At 41.0% G+C, this 16542-nt stretch overlaps 1 protein-coding gene across 5 annotated transcripts in view; it reads left to right on the top strand.

Moving 5' to 3' along the window:
* Nucleotides 1-16542, top strand: part of LOC103664393 (mitochondrial intermediate peptidase) — a 216073-nt gene that overhangs the window by 27844 nt on the left and 171687 nt on the right. For all 5 annotated transcript variants that reach the window (XM_040621593.1, XM_040621584.1, XM_040621578.1 and 2 more), the window contains 3 exons: nucleotides 6331-6379; nucleotides 7977-8037; nucleotides 11666-11718. In XM_040621593.1, the coding sequence (XP_040477527.1) occupies nucleotides 6331-6379; nucleotides 7977-8037; nucleotides 11666-11718 (163 nt within the window). The remainder of the gene's footprint in view (nucleotides 1-6330; nucleotides 6380-7976; nucleotides 8038-11665; nucleotides 11719-16542) is intronic.

Below are 16542 nucleotides of genomic sequence, written 5' to 3'. Positions count from 1 at the left end.
GAGCTTTAAAAATGCTCCCCCAACCCTTTCTCTCATTCCAGGTCTGTGTAGACAGGTCTGACGTAATTCTGATGCCTTTGCCTCGGATGCGTGAGAAATTTCTTTGCCCTGGCCGCATACTGTATCCTTGGATCTCATATTTGCGACTTGCAATCTATGGCGTGACGTGGTGTAGGTCTGTCATGGTTGAGCTTGGGAGGGGTCCTCTGCCTCTTGGACACGAATGTTTGTTTCCCTTGCTAGATTAGGGAAGTTTTCAGCTACAATTTGTTCAAATATCTCTTCTAGACTTCTGTTTTTCTCCACCCTCGGGATGCCGATGACTCTAACATTGGATCGTTTCGTTGAGTCAGTAATCTCCGTAACCAACATTCATGCGTGGATTTTTTTAAGACCATCTTCTATTTTCATTTTTTCCTCTATTAACCCATCCTCCAATTCACTAACCCTTTCCTCCGCTTCGGTGACCCTGGCCGTCAGAGCCTCTAGTTTTGCCTGCATTTGGCTCATAGAATTTTTAATTTCTGTCAAATTCGCTCTCATTTCCGCCCTTAGGGATTCTATATTCTCAGTAACATTTTCCTGAATACTTTTTTCAAGTCTACTCATTATCTTGACCATTGCTACTTGAATTCCATTTCTGATAATTTGGTTACATCCATATCCGATTCTTGCTGGCAGAGGCCACTGACTCACTGTCTTTTTCTTTGCTGGGGGGGCTTCTCCTTCTTGTCATTCTAATGAGGGGAGGTTGCGGGAGTTTGTCAGAGCCCAAAATTATTGACTGGGTCCCAGGCCGTGCCCTGTTTTATAGGGATCTTAGAGATGTGGGCTTCTTCTTTAAAGATTTTATTTATTTACTTATCTGAGAGAGGGAGACAGACAGTCAGCAGAACGGAACAGAAGCAGGGAGTGAGAGAGAGGAAGAAGCAGGCTCCCAGTGGAGGAGCCCGATGAGGGACTCCTTTCCGGAACGCTGGGATCACGCCCTAAGCCGGAGACAGGCGCTCAATGACTGCGCCACCCAGGCGCCTCCGGTTGTGGGCTTCTTGATTTTTCAGCCTGCCTTCTGGGGGAGGGGCCTGCCGCGCCGATACTCAGGCAACCCTGTTTGGTTAGAGTCTCCGTGTCCCCTGCGAGGGAGGATGGGGATGGGCACTCTCTGAGCCGGTATTTCCAGGCTTTTGTTCTCTGGCGGCTTTCCCTGGCGGCCGGCTATGCCTCTTCTGAGGGTCAGAGCAGCAGAGGCTGCATTGTCACAGAACAGAGGGATTGCGGCCCGTTCTCCACTGATGTTCTGGCCACTTTAACTCTATTACTGTCAACCCTGCAGCGTCCCGGGATGTGCGCACCAACTTGGCGTCCCTGCCCTCACTTCCAGGGCCGGGCGCGTCTCTGTCCTTTGTGTTTCTAATGCCGCCAGCCACCGGCCGCCCCGCACGCTCCCGGGTCTCCCAGTCTCAGTCTATGCCCGGTGAGCACACCTCGATTCCGGAGCTTCTCGGAGAGCCTGCGTGGCGCGCGCACCGCTCAGGTCTCAGTCTGCTGTTTCGCGGGTGCCGACCGCGAGTCCGCCCGCTCCCCCGTGCAGGTGGCCCGCCAGCCGCCAGCCGCCCCGCGCGCGCTCCGGGAGTTCCCGGTCTCAGTCTGGATCCCGTGAGCACACCGGGATTCCGGTGTTCCGGGAGATGCCTGGTGGCGCGCGTTCACGGCTCACCGGTCTCAGTCCGCTCTCTCGCGGGTGCCCTCTGTGAGTCCGCCCGCTCCCCCGTGCAGGTGGCTGCCGCTTCCCGGCGCCCAAACGCGGCGGCTCCCTCCCCCTTCCGTTTATCTTCCGATATCTGTGCACGGTTTACAGCTCCCCTCTTCGTACCTCAATACTCAGCGCTGGAGATGTTCATTTGTAGAGATCCAGATGCATCATCCTGCGTCTCAGGCTGATTCCGTGGTTATTTAGGCTGGTCTGGTACCTATCCAGCTCGACTCAGGGGACCGGCTGAAAAAGGGGTCCCCTACTCCTCCGCCATCTTAACTCCCTCTCCAGAATAAATAAAATCTTTAAAAAAAAAAAAGATATCTTTTAGAGGTCGAATCTACGAGACTTGGTGATGGGTTGAGAGGGAGTAGGAGACAGCATGTTGGGTACCCTTGGTTTCCGGTTGTGCATGTGGGTGGACGTGCCATTCACGGATAGAGGGAATGCTAGAAATGAACTCTGTATAGGAGGAAGACCACATTGTTAATTCTGTTCTGAAATTATTCCTTCCGTGCATATCCCTTCTCTCTCTAGTATGTTCTAAAAAAATGGCCATTTCTTTTGTAAACGGCTATTCCCTTGACCTTTCAAGGCTGTACGCGAAACCGCAGGCAAAAGCACACTCATTCCTTTGCTCATGTTGTTCCCTGCATGCGGCAGAGCTCCCCTCTCCCAATCTGTGTGATAAAATCCTATACAGTTTTTCAGTGCTCAGCTTAAAACCTACCTCTTTCACAAAGCCTTTCACTTCCCCTAGACACCCTTGTCTCTGAACCCCTTAAGTGCATACAATTTGTTTCACCCCATTTAACTCCTAAATAGATCTTATGTCATTTTGTATGTTTTTCTCTGGGCATTGTTGTCACCTAGTTGCTAACAATAATTTATCATTATTATTATTATATGTACAGTTGATCCTTGAATGATGAGGGAGGGCTGACACCCCCCCAAACCTATACAATTGAAAATTCACGTGTAACTTTTGACTCCCCCAAAGCTTGACTACTACTGGCCCACTGATCATGGGAAGCCTTACTGATAACAAACGATTGATTAACCTATATTTGGTATGTTGTATGTATTATATACTGTATTCTTACAATAAAGTTAACTAGAGAAAAAATGTTATTAAGAAAAACAAACACATTTATAGTACTGTACCGTATTTGTTGAAAATATCCTTGTATGAGTGGACTACACAGTTCAAACCTGTGTTATTCAAGGGTCAGCTAAAATAATAGTAAGATGCTTACCCTGGGCCATTATTTCATTTAATTTCTGTGCAACTGTGTGAGGTAGATGTTTGTATCTACCTCATAGGATAGAAACCCAAGGTTAGTTATAGTGCCGAAAAGTGACAGGACTGAAACTTAACCCCATGCTCTAAACTTATGGTCTTTATAAGCTGTTTGAGACCAAACAGGTGGTATAAAAGATATCATCTTCATTCTCTGTTTTCATCCATTGATTCAACAAATATTTGCTGAGTGCCCACTATATGTCAGATATGATTCTAGGACCTAGAAATAAATCAATGTATAAAACAGATGAAATTCCTGCTTTTGTGTAGTTTATATTTCTGTAAGGGAGAAAGAACAAAATCCATGTAAGAAACACAGTAGGTTAGTAGTTAATACAAGTTGTGGAGAAAACTGAATGGGGAAGGGGATAAAGAATGTGAGCGTTTGGCGGTGGTGTTGGATTTTCAGCTGAGTTGCCCTGGAGGGGCTCGCTGAGGATGTGGGGCATGGGAGTGTAGATTTGAAGGAGGTACAGGAATAAGCCTATGGCTCACTAGGGGAAGAAAGTTCCAGATGGACACACTGCGAGCGTGGAGGTCCCTAGGGTAGCTTGACACATTTGAGGAAAAGCAAAAGGGCAAAGCGGTGAAGTGGAGTCAGTGAGGGGAATGGTAAGAGGTGGAGGCAGACGAAGGAGGAGCTGTGTTCAGCAGGGCTTTTCCTTTAGTGAGATGGGAAGTTGTTGGGGGGTTTTAAGCAGAGAAATAAGGTGATCCGACTTAGATTTTGCTGGCCGGTCATGTGCTGCTGACACTGAGATAGATCGCAGAGAAGCACGGGTGGAGGAGAGGCCATGTAGAAGCTGTTTTGCAGTAATCCCGATGAGAAGGATGGCAGCTTGACCAAAACGGTGGCAGTGGAGGGTTTTGCAATGTGTCCGATTCTGGATATATAGCATTTTGAAGGGGAACCAAGGTTTTTAACCTGATCAACTGAAGAGACGTAGTGAGTTACTGCTAACTAAGGTGGGGAGGACTGGAGGCTTGGTTTTGTTCAAGTTAAGTTGAGATGCCAGTTGGTGTTCACATGGTGATGTTGAATAGGCAGTTAGATGTGTATCTGTGGAATTGAGGACAGAGTGCTGAGCCAGAGATATAAATCTGGGTCTTTATTCATTTATTTAAATATTTATTTATTTATTTTAGAGAGAGAGCGTGTGAGTGAGGGAAGCACAGGGAAAGGGAGAGAATCTCAAACAGACTCCCCATTGAGCACAGAGCCTAACTTGGGGCTCAATCTCATGATGCTAAGATCATGACCTGAGCCAAAATCAAGAGTCAGACACTTAACCAACTGAGCCACCCAGTTGCCCTTGGGTCTTTATTTAAATTCATGAGATTGTATGAGACCTCCAAGGGAGCGAGTCCATCTAAAGAAGAACAGAAGTCTGGGAAGTGAGCCCTGGGGCCCTCCAAGTTTAAGAGGTCAGAGATACGAGGGAAAACCTGTAATAGCCGCCAAGAAGGAGCATGAGTGAGAGAGGAGAAAATGAACTGAGTGGATGGTCTTAGAAGCCAAGTGAAGTGTCCTAAGGAGAGAGTCATCAGCTGACTCAAATGCTGAGGGCAGGTGCGGCCTGAAGAGGGTTGAGAATTGACCACTGAGGTGAGCAGTGTGGACTGGAGGTCCCTGGTCCTGTAGCAGCTAATGCCAGATGTCACCACCAGTGAATCCATTGCTCAGTAGGTGGTTAGTATGGTCACAGTTTGGAGTTAGGCTACTGTACAGTCACATAGGATGTGACTTGTGTCCTTAAGGAATTTAAAATTTATTTGCGGGGATCAGTTATATAAATATAAAGATTAATAATTATATAGGTCAGTGTCTTCCCAGTGCCAAATGAGTGGTATGTATAGACAGCACAGTACTGTAGGATTTTAGGAGTTCGGGAAGTTTGTCTGATGCGACTATGCTTGTTGAGGGTTTTGTGAGGGAAGTGAAACTGGAAATTGAAGATGAGGGAAAAGGGGAGCTTTCAGCAGAGAGAAGGAGGAAGGCAGGATGTAAGCAAGGGTTAAGGTGGGCATTCATGTGAATTAGGTGAATTAGGAAATAATTTTCCAGTGAGGCATTTATTGATTTTCGGGGCCTTTCCAACTCATTTTTGTAATATGACGATTTTTCAGGTGGATTAATTGAGGTAGACTTTTCACGTGTAAAATAGCTAGAAAAACAAAAATGGGTGAAAGTAAAAAAAAGTTCAGAAATAAAAAGCAAGTACAGACTTATTTGAAAATACTGCCCTATGGCAGCTGGTATGATATCCTGAAATAAGATTTCATTTTTAATGAAATAACGTTTTTTCTCCAAGGCCTAATATGATTTAACATGGTGCATGAGGCAGTGTTTTCAGGATTACTATATACAAGGCTTGTTAAGGATCGGCAGTGGCCGGAAACCCCATGGCTTCTTGGTTTAGGCTAACCTCCATTCTTTTTCTCAGCTTTTATTTTACTCAGAAAGAAGATAAATTGGAGATGGCAGGAAACTTAAAACCATATACAAGATCATCTGGAAAATATAAAAACAGTGTTTGTGGCAAACTCTAAAATACATGTGAAAGCTCTCTGTACATAAATCAATGGCAAAAAGTGGTAAATTAAAAAATACATGTGAAAAATTCCCTATCATGGGAAATAATGATAGTTGCACTATGTTGCCTTTATGAGTTTGTAATAAATAGATGACAACTATGGCTGAAGTATTTAAGTGCTTAAAAAAAATCCTAGCAGAGCTTAAATTTCTAACGTTCTAATTTTGGCATATTTTCCTGAATAGATTATTCTCAGCTGTAAATAAAAATTAAAAATAGTTGTCCAGGAAAACATTGATTTTTAAAATCTAATTTTCAGTGAATCATGCTTCTTAAATTGTACTGATTTTTATGAACAAATCAGAGTCTAGCTATCTTTTTAAAACTCAGGAAAAATTAGAACGGTCTAAAAACTTATTTTTTCTCTGACACGTGAGTAGATAGAAACACATTGAAATTTTGGAAATTTTTTTAGTTCTCTATTCACTCCTCATTTTGAGGTATAATGAAAGGCTTTGGATTATTACTATGTTTAATTTCTTTTCTGATAAATTGATCATCATCATCTGGAAATATTTATTATATGCTTAGTATATGTTAGCAACCCTGGCACCCTTTGAAAATGATCACTTTAATGGCATTGTAGTGCATAGATTATGACCATTACATTTTAATTTTAACAGGTATGTTAATTATATTTTATGTAATTAAAGACATTTTCTTTTGGATTTCATTTTTAGAGACTGTCATGCAGTTCCTTGAGAAACTATCAGACAAACTTTCTGAAAGGTTAGTTTTTATTCTATTTGTTAGAGTGTGTATCATGTTTTTTTTTTTTTTTAAAGAAGACTCCATTTATAAAAAATTAGGAGGTGACCTATTAAGAATGTAAGTATGGGAATATTGGGTCAGATCTGTGGACTAGTCAGCAGGAGATTGGATTACCTCTGAGGAATACTTAGCACATAGCTGTCTTCCTAAGGTGACAATCTTGAAAACTTAGGCTGTCCCCTCTGATGAACTAGTTCATTGTCTTAGGAACCCATCACTGATGTGTAATTAAACATTTTTTTCCAAGCCTTTTGGAAACTATGTTTTCAACTCGTACCACTAATTTTATAAAGTTCATAAAGCAGTGTTTCTCTTCTTTTGGCCTAAATATAGGTGGCTCCTGGATATGGTAAATTGACCTGTGGTTTGGATCTTAAGAATGATCTGCCTCAACTTTTGTAGTTCTCTGTAGTGAGTCACTTTGTTGTATTCCTGCCTTTCCGTCTTTGATAGAGTCATTTGTCCTTCGCTGGTCCTCTTCTAGTGCTTTGCTGAGAGGCCACGCTCCGGAGCCTTCAGATACCGAGGATTCCAGGAAGAGGCACATCGTGGTTGTCTCATAATGCTGTCCAGCATTTCCTTTGCCTTTTTGACTACACCAGCATGTTAAATTTTAGCTCAAATTTCCTTTTTCTGTTATTGTAAACTCATGCCTTAGAACCCAATCCTCTCTAATTTGGATTATGTTTATAAATTCTAAACTTTTCTTTTAATCTAGTGAACCATTGTGGGTTTGATTTAATGAAGAGGACATGTTAATTATGCAGTTAGTTGAGAATTTTCTCTACTTTGCTTTATTAAGTGGTAGTATTCTTTCTTCCCTTGTATGTAATTATAGATTATATTTTGAGCAAACATATCTTCAGATTTTTACAGTTATATATAGGAGTTAATTCTAATAGAAACTTCATGTTCTTTAGATATTAAGCACATATTTGAATATTGCCCAGCTAAAGTTTTTCTGTAAGGGAAAAATTATGAAAAGTAAACTTAAATATAATCTGTTCATTTTTTTTAATAGAAGGTAATTTGTTAGTCTCTTACCTTTTTAATGTATAGCAAAGAGCAGAGATTTAAAGTTTTCTGGTAGTAACCTTTACATGTATATGTAACATTGTTAATTTTTCCAAGCTTGAATACTTTCAAGTCCTATATCTATCTGCTAGGGTATTTTCTAAGGTAGAAATTGCGGTAATTTACTGATGATATACTGCTGTCCATTCTAACACAGATAAAATTTGGATTAATACTGGTTTACATTTGCACTACAGATTACTTCCAATTTTATCGTAAACACTAGAAAGTCACATAAGAAAACTAGTTCTTTTTTAAAAAAAATATTTAAATTCAATTAATTAACATACAGTGTATTATTAGTTTCAGAGGTAAAGCTTGGTGATTCATCAGTTGCATATAACACCCAGTGCTCATTACATCAGGTGCCCTCCTTAATAATGCCCGTCACCCAGTTACCCCATCCCCCTAGAAAGCTAGTTCTTTAATAATGTAGTTATTAAAATTTGTCCAAACAATGAATGATATACCTGTTTTACAGAACTATAAAAGACTTTGAGATGATACGAGGGATGAAAATGAAACTAAATCCTCAAAATTCTGTAAGTGACAATTTTAGAATATTTTTATTACAATATAAACAGTCTATCAGCTGAAGTCCTTATCTTTTGACTCAAGAACTTTCTTGTGATATGCTAAAGGTGTGTATGGTCTTGTTTCTGATCCCCGGTCTTGGTTCTGATTCTTGGGTTTGGTGAACAAAGTATTGCAATACTTGATTCATATGTCTGAGTTTGACACTTCCAGGAAATTCAGTATTTTTGTTGATTAGTTGACATAATACTCATGCATGCTCATACGCATATAGACGTGTATAAATGTACGTCAACAACATGTGTTAATATACACTCACGCGAAGTCAGCTTCCATTATGCCGAAAGTGGGCTTCTCAGTTTGAAGCAGCCTTTTAGGAGGCTCAGTGGAGGATTGATCTGGCGGGTGACAGTTTAACCATTAATGTTAACATTGCCATTTACTTTTTATTTGCTAATTTATGGAGCTCAATTAAATAGATCGATGTTGACATCAAAGTATACCCCATCCTAACACAGTTAAGGGTTGTTTTCAGTCATACAGTTAAATGATTACTTGATCTTGCACTGCAGGCTTAAGTGTCCTTATGTCCAGAAGGCCGCCCAAGTGATGGTGTGCCCTGAAAAGTGATGGGATTCCAGGTATTAGGACCCTGGTTCTCATTTGGCTCAAGGGAACAGCAGGGTTCCTGGTTGTTTGTATCATTCTCTTGTAGGTGCTGTTGTTGGCAATTCTTGATTTGGTGCTGGCTGCCAGGGCCAAAGTCATAGAGAACATTTAGGGGAAATGAGCCTTGCAGATTTAGAAACTATTTACCAGTTTCTCAGAGGTGATCTCCAAGAAATAGATTAATCCTATCAAATTCATCAGTTTCTAGAGTAAAGTACTAGGATTAGTTATCTGCATATTTTGGCTTGAGAGGTAGGTCCACTTAGGAAACTAGATATAGATCAGAATTTATTCTGGTGAACATAGAAACAGAAAAGATAAAATGTGTTGTCAAAAGCTAATTCATTAAAAGCTAATATAAAACTATCCCCTCTAGACAGTTTATATAGCTTATCGATACAGGTTATTCCGCAGATATTTGTGAAATGCCTGATCTCACGAATTCTCTGTTGTCACCCTGCTACCACAGCCAGAACCTGCACTCTCTCTAGGCCAGTAGTTCTCAAAGTGTGTTCCCTGGAGCTTGTTAAAAATACAAATTCTCAAGCCCCAAATGAGACCTGCTGTATCTCTAGCCTTGTAATCCTTGTTTCGACAAGCCCTTCAGGTTATTTATCTCCCCCCACCCCAATCAGTTACTAAATCCTATAGATTCTACCCTCCTGAGAACTCTGTGTTCTTGCCTCTCCATGCCCATTGCCACAGCCCTGGCTGAGGTCATTGTGACTTCTCACCCAGATTGTAGCGGCCGAACTGGTTTCTGGCTGCTGATTTGGACTGCTTAGCAACGTGCCTAGTTCAGTGTTAGACACAGGGTAGGTACTCAGCACTTACTTGAAATGTGAATGAATGAATGAATGAATGAATGAATGAATGAATGAATGAATGACTTGCCACCAGAGCGATTTTGCCAAAAAGCAGATCTGATCTTGTCACTCTTTTATTTAAGATTTTTCAGTGGCTTGCTGTAATTCTCAGATTTACCTTCCTATTTCTTAGCTTTCCCACCAAGGCTTTCCTAATTTTGCTTCTGCCTGCTTCTCTAGCCTTATCTTCTGCTGCCCCTTTAAGCCAAGTTACTGTCCCTTGTCCCCTACTGATAATACCTGTGTAATGCTCTTGTGCTTTTTTTAGTTACTTACTGCTTTGCTTGTCCTTGCTTTCCTTTTTTTTACTTTTCAGTTCAGACTGATATTTATGTGCCAGCCACTATGGTAGGTAGCTTGCCGTCATTCACAAACACCATACACAGGAATGCCTTTCCCCATTTTTTATCTGGTTGCAGTGTGCCCAGTCTTCAAACTCAGCTCCAGCTTTGGCTCCTCCCAACATTTCCTGACCTTCCACTGTGATTTAAATACCCTTCTCATGGGCTCTCTTTCACATGGTACAACGTCGTGCGCATGACCTACTGTACTCTGGTTGTGGAGTCACTTGGCTTTCTACAGCCTGGACCATTATCAGCTCCTCGGCACAAGGATTGGGTCTTACTGGGTTTTGTTTCCCTAGAGCCTGGACTGTCTGGTACATTGCAGATAGTAAATGGTCATCTGTTGGAGGAAATGTGTCCCAGGAACTGAACACCTTGGGGCTAGAGTTCTGGGGATGCTGGGAGAAGGAAGTAAGGCTGTAAGGTCTTATACTGGCTACACTCCATGGTAGCAGCGTGATCACGGAACTTGAGAAAGAACACCTTGTTATTTGAGGAGATAATGTCTGAACTGAAAATTTAAAGGATAAATCAAAGGACAGAAGCCAGTGTTCTTGGAGCTCTTACACAATACCAGGTCTTCTGTTTAGTAGTTTAGGTGCAATAAGAAATGCTGTTACTGAGGCACTGCGGTGTACCTGACAGTGTTCAGGCTGCCAGGACGTAACAGGAAAAATGTGAAAAAGTCCCTGTCCTCAAGAAGCTTGCATTCTAGGGGAGGAAAATGGATAGTAAATTCATGAAAGAAAGAAATATGTGCCATGTTGTATGGTGATGAGGGCAACAGGGGAAAATAAAGCAGAGAAAAGGGGATGGTGGTTGCTGTGTTCGAAGGATTGGTCAGGGAAGACTTCTCATGTGAGAAGACCCTTGAGCAGAGACTTGGAAGAAACGAGGCAGTGCCCCGCAGCAATAATGCAGGGCGGAGCCTTCTCGGAGAACAGCTGCCTCTTGTGGTCAAGGAATAGTGAGGAGACCAGTGTGGCCAGAGTGGAGCGAGGGAGGGCAAGAGCAGCGGGAGGTGGGCTCAGGGTACAGAGGGGTGAGATCAGGTCGTGTAGAAGGAAGACGGGAAAGCATTGGCGAGCAGAAATGACTTTTCCACATCGCACAGTAGTGTGGATTGCACGCTAGAGCCCAGGCGTTCTGACCTCACAGCCTGGGCTGTTAGTTACTCCTGTCACCTGGACAGTTTGTGGGGAGGAGGCTCATTCATGGATTCAAGCTTTTCCTCCCTTCAGAATTCTGCGCCAGTTGTCAAAACCAACTATTGTGACAGTGCTTCTTTATGACATATTTTCTTTGCTAAGATTACAGGTAATTCTCCCTTTGTTAGACTTGAAATTGTTGCTTTCATTTTGGGGATCCACCCTAAGCTTCCTGCTTAGATTTAGAAAGAACTCTAATCTTACCTTTAGGACCCTAATCTTACCTGCAGTGTTTTATGGATTGATACATGGGTTGCATTTTGGGAAAAATTTCAGCGTGGCTGATTTAATCTATTAATGTTGACTTTTATGTTTACATTTTACAGTATGTACCTCTTCCCCAAATTCTGGGATTATGTTTCATTTATATCTCTGTACTCATTGATTACAGAAGTCAAAATAAAGAGGTGGGGATTTCATGAGTTTTCAGGGTTTTTATAAACCTTTTCTGATATTATAAGAGGTTTACATTTTATAAGCTGGCTAAATTTTTGGTAAAAATTGTGAAGTGGTCAATAACTTTCATAGCAATGAATTTTTCCATTGTAGGAATTAATGCCTTGGGATCCCCCCTACTACAGTGGTGTGATTCGTGCAGAAAGGTAAGTTTTTGGGGGAGAAATCCTCATCTATGAGAAAGAAGAAAGAAACTAATATTTATTGAGCATCTTGTACAGCAATTATGCAACTACTGTCTTCACTCAGTCATAAGCCTGTACGCTCTCAAGTTCAGGCCCTGCGCTCGCATGGTCCACCTTTGCCCATATGTTTTTGATCTGGAGTAATCAGTCATAGGCTCATGCTCTACCCCTCCCCCAGCGCCTGTTCTTCTATGGCTCATGCCATTTCCTTGTTTAAAACTTTGCAGTATCTCCCTGTGGGGTCTGGCTTCTCCCTCTGTGTAGCTTCCAGGTTCCCTTACTAGACTAAGCATTCTGGGGGCTGGGACTTTGCTAGAACCCCGGTTGTCTTTTGTTTCTGGCCCAGGGTGGGTGCTCAGCAAATATATGTTGAGCCAATGAAAGAATAAAGTAGTCCTTGGGATGGGGCTGTGTGGTTTTCTTGTTTCCTCATTTTGATTTGAACATATCGTGGACACTTTCTTGACACATCTGGAAGGATATATGTGAAATCAAGATTTAGGACAGTTAGCTTGATGTGAGTACTCCTCTAGCCTCTGTATTCTCCTGTGTTTATTATATTATGGCAAACTAGTAGGTATGCTTTTTTCTCTAAATATGCACTATTTCTGTCATTTTTATATTTGCACGTAAACCCAAGAAATACGGAAGCCTGTTTAAAGTGAACACATTTAGAAATGTTGATGTCCCAAGCAACTTTATATATACAAAAGTAATTAAGAAAGAAAAGATCTCCAAGTCCTACCCTTCAAGATTTTTTTAAACATTTTTCTCTTATACTTACTTTTTGAGCTCCTCAGCTTTAACCCAAAGAGTTAAGATTGATTTAGGTAGTGGAAGAAAATAAAAGCTTTGTGCCTTTTTCTTCATTAAAGCATGTTGGCAAATATCATGATAATATGCTTATTTGATTGATATTTAACTTTAAAGGCTTTGTTACTATGCATTATTCAGGCATCAAGTGAAGGGTAGTAAATACCTCACTAAAATTAGACTCTGTTTATTTTAATGAGAAGCAGAAAACAGTAACTTTTGGTATGCTTTTCTGCACTGGTAGGAGGAGGTGCCCTGAGATCAGTTAGTGTGTGGAAGAGCTTATCCACTTAATATTCATTCGTTTTCCTCTCTTTGGCTTCTCTGGGACATCTCTGTTCCTTAGACGAATCTTACAAAGCATATTGTCTCATAATACTTCGTTAGCCACTGTTTTTTTTTTTTTTGTTTTGTTTTTTTAATTCCTCTCCATTTTAATTTTAATTTTTATTTATTTTTTAATGGTTTTTTATTATATTATGTTAGTCCCCATACAGTACATCCCCGGTTTCCGATGTAAGGCTCGATGATTCATTAGTTCGTGTATACACTGCACCATGCAGCTACGTGCCCTCCTTACTACCCATCACCCCTATCCCATTCCCCCCACCCTCCCCTCTGAGGCCTTCAGTTTGTTTCTCATAGTCCATAGTCTCTCATGTTTCATTCCCCCTTCTGAATTCCCCCCTTTCTTTATCCCTTTCTTCCCCTACCGATCATCTAGTTCTTATGTTCCATAGATGAGAGAAATCATATGATAGTTGTCTTTCTCTGCTTGACTTATTTCACTTAGCATTATCTCTCCAGTGCCGTCCATGTTGCAGCAAATGTTGAGAACTCGTTTTCTGATAGCTGAGTAATATTCCATTGTATATAGGACACAACTTCTTAATCAGTCATCTGTTGAAGGGCATCTGGTCCTCGATTTAGCTATTGTGGACATTGCTGCTATGAACATTGGGGTGCATATGGCCCTTCTCTTACTACATCTGTATCTTTGGGGTAAACACCCAGTAGTGCAATGGCTGGATCATAGGGTAGCAACAATTTTTAACTTTTAGGGACCTCCACACTGTTTTCCAGAGTGGCTGTACCAACTTCGCATTCCCACCAACAATGTGAGGATCCCTTTCTCCACATCCTCTCCAACAATTGTTGTTTCTTGCCTTGTGTATTTTGCCATTCTAACTGGCGTAAGGTGGTATCTCAGTGTGGTTTGATTTGAATTTCTTGATGGCTAATGATTTTGAACATTTTTCATGTGTCTGTTATGCCATTTGTATGTCTTCATTGGAAAAGTGTCTGTTCATATCTTCTGCCCATTTTTTGATTTGTTTATTTGTTTCTCGTGTATTGAGTTTGAGAAGTTCTTTGTAGATCTTGGATACCAGTCCTTTATCTGTAGTGTCATTTGCAAATATCTTCTCCCATTCCGTGGGCTGCCTCTTAGTTTTTCTGACTGTTTCCTTGGCTGTGCAGAAACTTTTAATCTTGATGAAGTCCCATAAACTCATTTTATCTTTTGTTTCTCTTGCCTTTGGGGATGTATCCTGGAAAAGGTTGCTTTGGCCGATGTCGTAGAGGTTGCTGCCTATGTTCTCCTCTAGGATTTGGATGGATTCTTGTCTCACATCGAGGTCTTTCATCCATTTGGAGTTTATTTTTGTGTATGGTGTGAGATAGTGGTCAAGTTTCATTCTTTTGCATGTAGCTGTCCAATTTTCCCAGCACCATTTATTGAAGAGACTGTCTTTTTCCCACCGGATGTTTTTTCCTGCTTTATCAAATATTAGTTGCCCAAAGAGCTGAGGGTCCATTTCTGGGCTCTCTATTCTGTTCCATTGGTCTATGTGTCTGTTTTTGTGCCAGTACCATGCTGTCTTTGTGATCACAGCTTTGTAGTACAGCTCAAAATCCGGCATTGTGATGCCCCCAGCTTTGTTTTTCCTTTTCAACAGTTCCTTGGAGATTCGGGGCCTTTTCTGTTTCCATACAAATTTAAGGACTGTTTGTTCCAGTTCTTTAAAAAATGTCCTCGGTATTTTGATCGGGATAGCATTGAAAGTGTAGATTTCTCTGGGTAGCATGGACATTTTAACTATGTTAATTCTTCCGATCCATGAGCATGGAATATCTTTCCATCTTTTTATGTCTTCCTCAATGTCTTTCAAGAGTGATTTATAGTTTCTAGAATATAGGTCCTTTACGTCTCTGGTTAAGTTAATTCCAAGGTAACGTGTGGTTTTTGGTGCTATTGTAAATGGGATGGATTCCCTAATTTCTCTTTCTTCGGTCTCGTTATTCGTGTATAGAAATCAACTGATTTCTGAGCATCGATTTTGTATCCCGCCACGTTACTGAATTGCTCTATAACTTCTAATAGTTTGGGAGTGGCTTCTTTTGGGTTTTCCCTATAGAGTATCATGTCATCTGCGAAGAGAGACATTTTGACTTCTTCTTTGCCGATTCGAATACCTTTGATCCCTTTTTGTCGTCTGATTGCTGTTGTAAGGACTTCTAGTACTATGTTGAATAATAGTGGCGAGAGTGGGCATCCTTGTCGAGTTCCTGATCTTAAGGGAAAGGCTTCCAGCTTTTCCCCATTGAGAATAATATTTGCAGTAGGCTTTTCATAGATGGCTTTTATGAGATTGAGAAATGTACCTTCTATTCCTACACTCTGAAGGGTTTTAATCAGGAAAGGATGCTGTATTTTGTCAAATGCTTTTTCGGCATCGATTGAGAGGATCATATGGTTCCTGAGTCTTTTCTTGTTGATATGATGTATCACGCTGATTGATTTGCGAATATTGAACCACGCTTGCATCCCAGGTATGAATCCCACTTGATCGTGATGGATAATCCTTTTAATGTACTGTTGGATTCTATTAGCAAGTATCTTGTTAAGGATTTTGGCCCATATTCATTAGGGAGATTGGTCTGTAATTCTCCTTTTTGAGGGTCTTTGCCTGGTTTGGGGATCAAGGTAATATTGGCCTCATAGAATGAGTTTGGTAGCTTTCCTTCTGTTTCTGTTTTTGAAATAGCTTTAGGAGAATAGGTATTATTTCTTCTTTGAATGCTTGTAGAATTCCCGGAAAACCGTCCGGCCTGGAGTTTTGTTGTTTGGAAGGTTGTTTATCACTGACTCAATTTTTCTTCATAATTAATTGGCCTGTTTAAGAAATCAATTTCTTCCGGTTTCAATCTTGGTAGTTTATAGGTGTCCAGGAAGGATTCCATCTCTTCCAGATTGCTTAGTTTATTGGCATATAGCTGTTGATAAAAATTTCTAATAATCCTTCCAATTTCAATGGTGTTCGTCGTGACCTCTCCCTTTTCATTCATAATTTTAATAATCTGGGTCCTTTCTCTTTTTTTTTTGATAAGTCTTGCCAGTGGTCTGTCAATTTTATTGATTCTCTCCAAGAACCAGCTTCTAGTCCTGCTTGGATCTGTTCTACTGTACTTCTGGTTTCTGCTGATTGATTTCAGCTCTAATTTTGGTCAACTGCTTCCTCGTGTTGATTAGGCCTGTCCCTCTGTTGCTGTTCCAGCTTCTTGAGGTGAGAATATAAAAACTGCATTTTAGATTTTTCTATTCTTTTGAGTGAGGCTTGGATGGCTATGTATTTTCCCCTTAGGACTGCCTTGCAGTATCCCATAGGTTTTGGACTGTTGTATTTTCATTCTCATTGGTCTCCATAAATTGTTTAATTTGATTTTTGATTTCCTGGTTTATCGAGTCATTCCTGAGCAGGATGGTTCTTAGTCTCCAAGTGTTTGAGTTTCTTCTAAATTTTTCCTTGTGGTTGAGTTCCAATTTCAGAGCGTTGTGGTCTGAGAATATGCAGGGGATAGTTTCAATCTTTTGGTATCGGTTGAGACCTGTTTTGTGTCCCAGAACATGGTCTATTCTTGAGAATGTTCCATCGGCATTAGAATAGAATGAGTATTCTTTGGTTCTGGGGT

The sequence above is a fragment of the Ursus maritimus genome, unplaced genomic scaffold, assembly GCF_017311325.1.
Source record: "Ursus maritimus isolate PB19 unplaced genomic scaffold, ASM1731132v1 scaffold_10, whole genome shotgun sequence".
NCBI lineage: Eukaryota > Metazoa > Chordata > Mammalia > Carnivora > Ursidae > Ursus > Ursus maritimus.
Note: the sequence above shows the minus strand (reverse complement) of the source record. Positions and strands in the feature narration are given on the sequence as shown.